At 64.6% G+C, this 1,628-nt stretch overlaps 1 protein-coding gene across 1 annotated transcript in view; it reads left to right on the top strand.

Moving 5' to 3' along the window:
• Window positions 1-1,375: 1,375 nt before the first annotated feature.
• The window catches only part of ETS1 (ETS proto-oncogene 1, transcription factor), a gene marked incomplete at its 3' end in the record, with an annotated part of 45,302 nt that continues 45,049 nt past the window's right edge, over window positions 1,376-1,628 (top strand). Inside the window, exon 1 of the mRNA XM_027908243.1 lies at window positions 1,376-1,504. Within this exon, the coding sequence (XP_027764044.1) occupies window positions 1,435-1,504 (70 nt within the window). The remainder of the gene's footprint in view (window positions 1,505-1,628) is intronic.

Raw genomic sequence — 1,628 nt, 5'->3', positions numbered from 1 at the left:
CACAACCGGGCTCTCCAGGTCTGGCCCCGGCACCTCCTGCAGCTTCTTTCAGTTACACAAACTTTCCTTCTATAAATACGCCCTGGGGCGGCTGAGAAGGGCTGAGGAAGGCAGGGCTGCAGGGGCTCCCAGTGCTGGGAGCTGCAGCCTTTGCATCTGCAGCTCAGCCCTCAGGCCTTGGGAGGTTTCCAGGGTGTTTGCAAGCAGGACCCTGGTTCATCCCAAGGCTTGGCCAGTGGCTCATGTGGGCCCGTGTTCATTTGAGCCCAGCTTTGCTGAGAGCAGCCCAGGCTCTGCCAGGAGGCTGTTAAAGACTTTCAGAGTGAGAGAACCACAAGAGTTGGTTGCTAATGATTTTTTTTTTTTTTTCTCTGTACCGGTAAGTTGACATCTGTGAGTCATAATCTCCCTCCTGCTCTGCCGTTTGTGGTCTGAAGTTTGTGCTACCTAAATACAATAAAACATATTTCATGTGAAAAACGACATTCTTCTGTTGACTCCGTGCCACGCTGGCACAATACTCATCTTGAATCTTTTTATCCAGTCAGTTCCTAAACCTTTTTGGCCTCCCACCTGTACAAAGCAGGCCTGGGAACCCGTCACCACACGATGTGCACCCACACTGCCCTGGCCGTGCACCCACTTGAGGGTGGGAGAGGATCAGGCTGCTCCAAGCGGGATGATGGAAGTTGTGAGGGGTTGATGGGACAATGTTGGGGTGATGGGAGAGTGAATGGGTGAGCATGAAAGGCAGCGGTTCGTGTCGAGGCAGGCAGGGTGAAGACAACTGGCCTGGTTTCAAGAACCATCGGTTTTGGACAGGCTGCTGCGGCTCTAGCCCAGGGCTGGCTGCAGCCCAGCGGCATTTCCCCGTCCTCGGGCTCTTTCCCCGTGCTCACACTCTGTTTTCCCGTCGTGTTCTGGGCACGGCGATGCGCGCAGAGGTTGCGGCGGAGGCGCTGGATGGGATGCGCTGGACGCGCTGCCCCCTCCCCGCATCCCCGGGACCCCCCGATGTCCCGCAGCAGCTCCGGCTCCGCTCCCCGCGGGGCCGGGGGCCGGGGCCACCTCCGGGGCGGGGCGGGCGGGTCCGCGCCGGGTCCCTCCCGCCGCTGTCACCGCTCGGGGCCGGCCCAGCGCCCTCCCCTCCCCTCGGCGGCTCAGCCCGGCCGGGGCGGCGGCGGAGCGGAGCGCAGCCGGGAGAGCAGCCGGCAGGGCAGCGAGGGAGCGCGGAAGGGAGGCAGGAAGGAAGGAGGAAGAGGAGGAGGAGGAGCGGGAGCAGCAGCAGCAGCAGCAGGAGGAAGAGGAGGAAGAGGAGGAGGAGGAGGGAGGCAGCGCCGGCCGCGCTGCCCCGAGCGCTCCGCTCCGCGCTCGGCGGGGCTCAGCCGCCGCCCCCCGCTCCCGGCGCGACGCCCCCGCCGCGCTGCCCCAGCCATGAAGGCGGCGGTGGATCTGACCATCATCAAGACGGAGAAGGTGGACATCGAGCTCTTCCCGTCCCCCGGTGAGCGCTCTGCCCGCCCTCCGCGCCCGGGCAGCCCCGCCGAGCCCTGCCCGCAGCCGTGTCCCGCTGCCCGCAGCCTTGTACCCCTGCCCTCAGCCCTGTCCCCCTGCCCTGTCCCCCTGTC

The sequence above is a fragment of the Empidonax traillii genome, unplaced genomic scaffold (genome assembly GCF_003031625.1).
Source record: "Empidonax traillii isolate 1590-97213 ecotype Southwest subspecies unplaced genomic scaffold, ASM303162v1 scaffold1663:size136074, whole genome shotgun sequence".
Lineage (NCBI taxonomy): Eukaryota > Metazoa > Chordata > Aves > Passeriformes > Tyrannidae > Empidonax > Empidonax traillii.
This window is presented reverse-complemented; position numbering and strand designations above follow the sequence as displayed.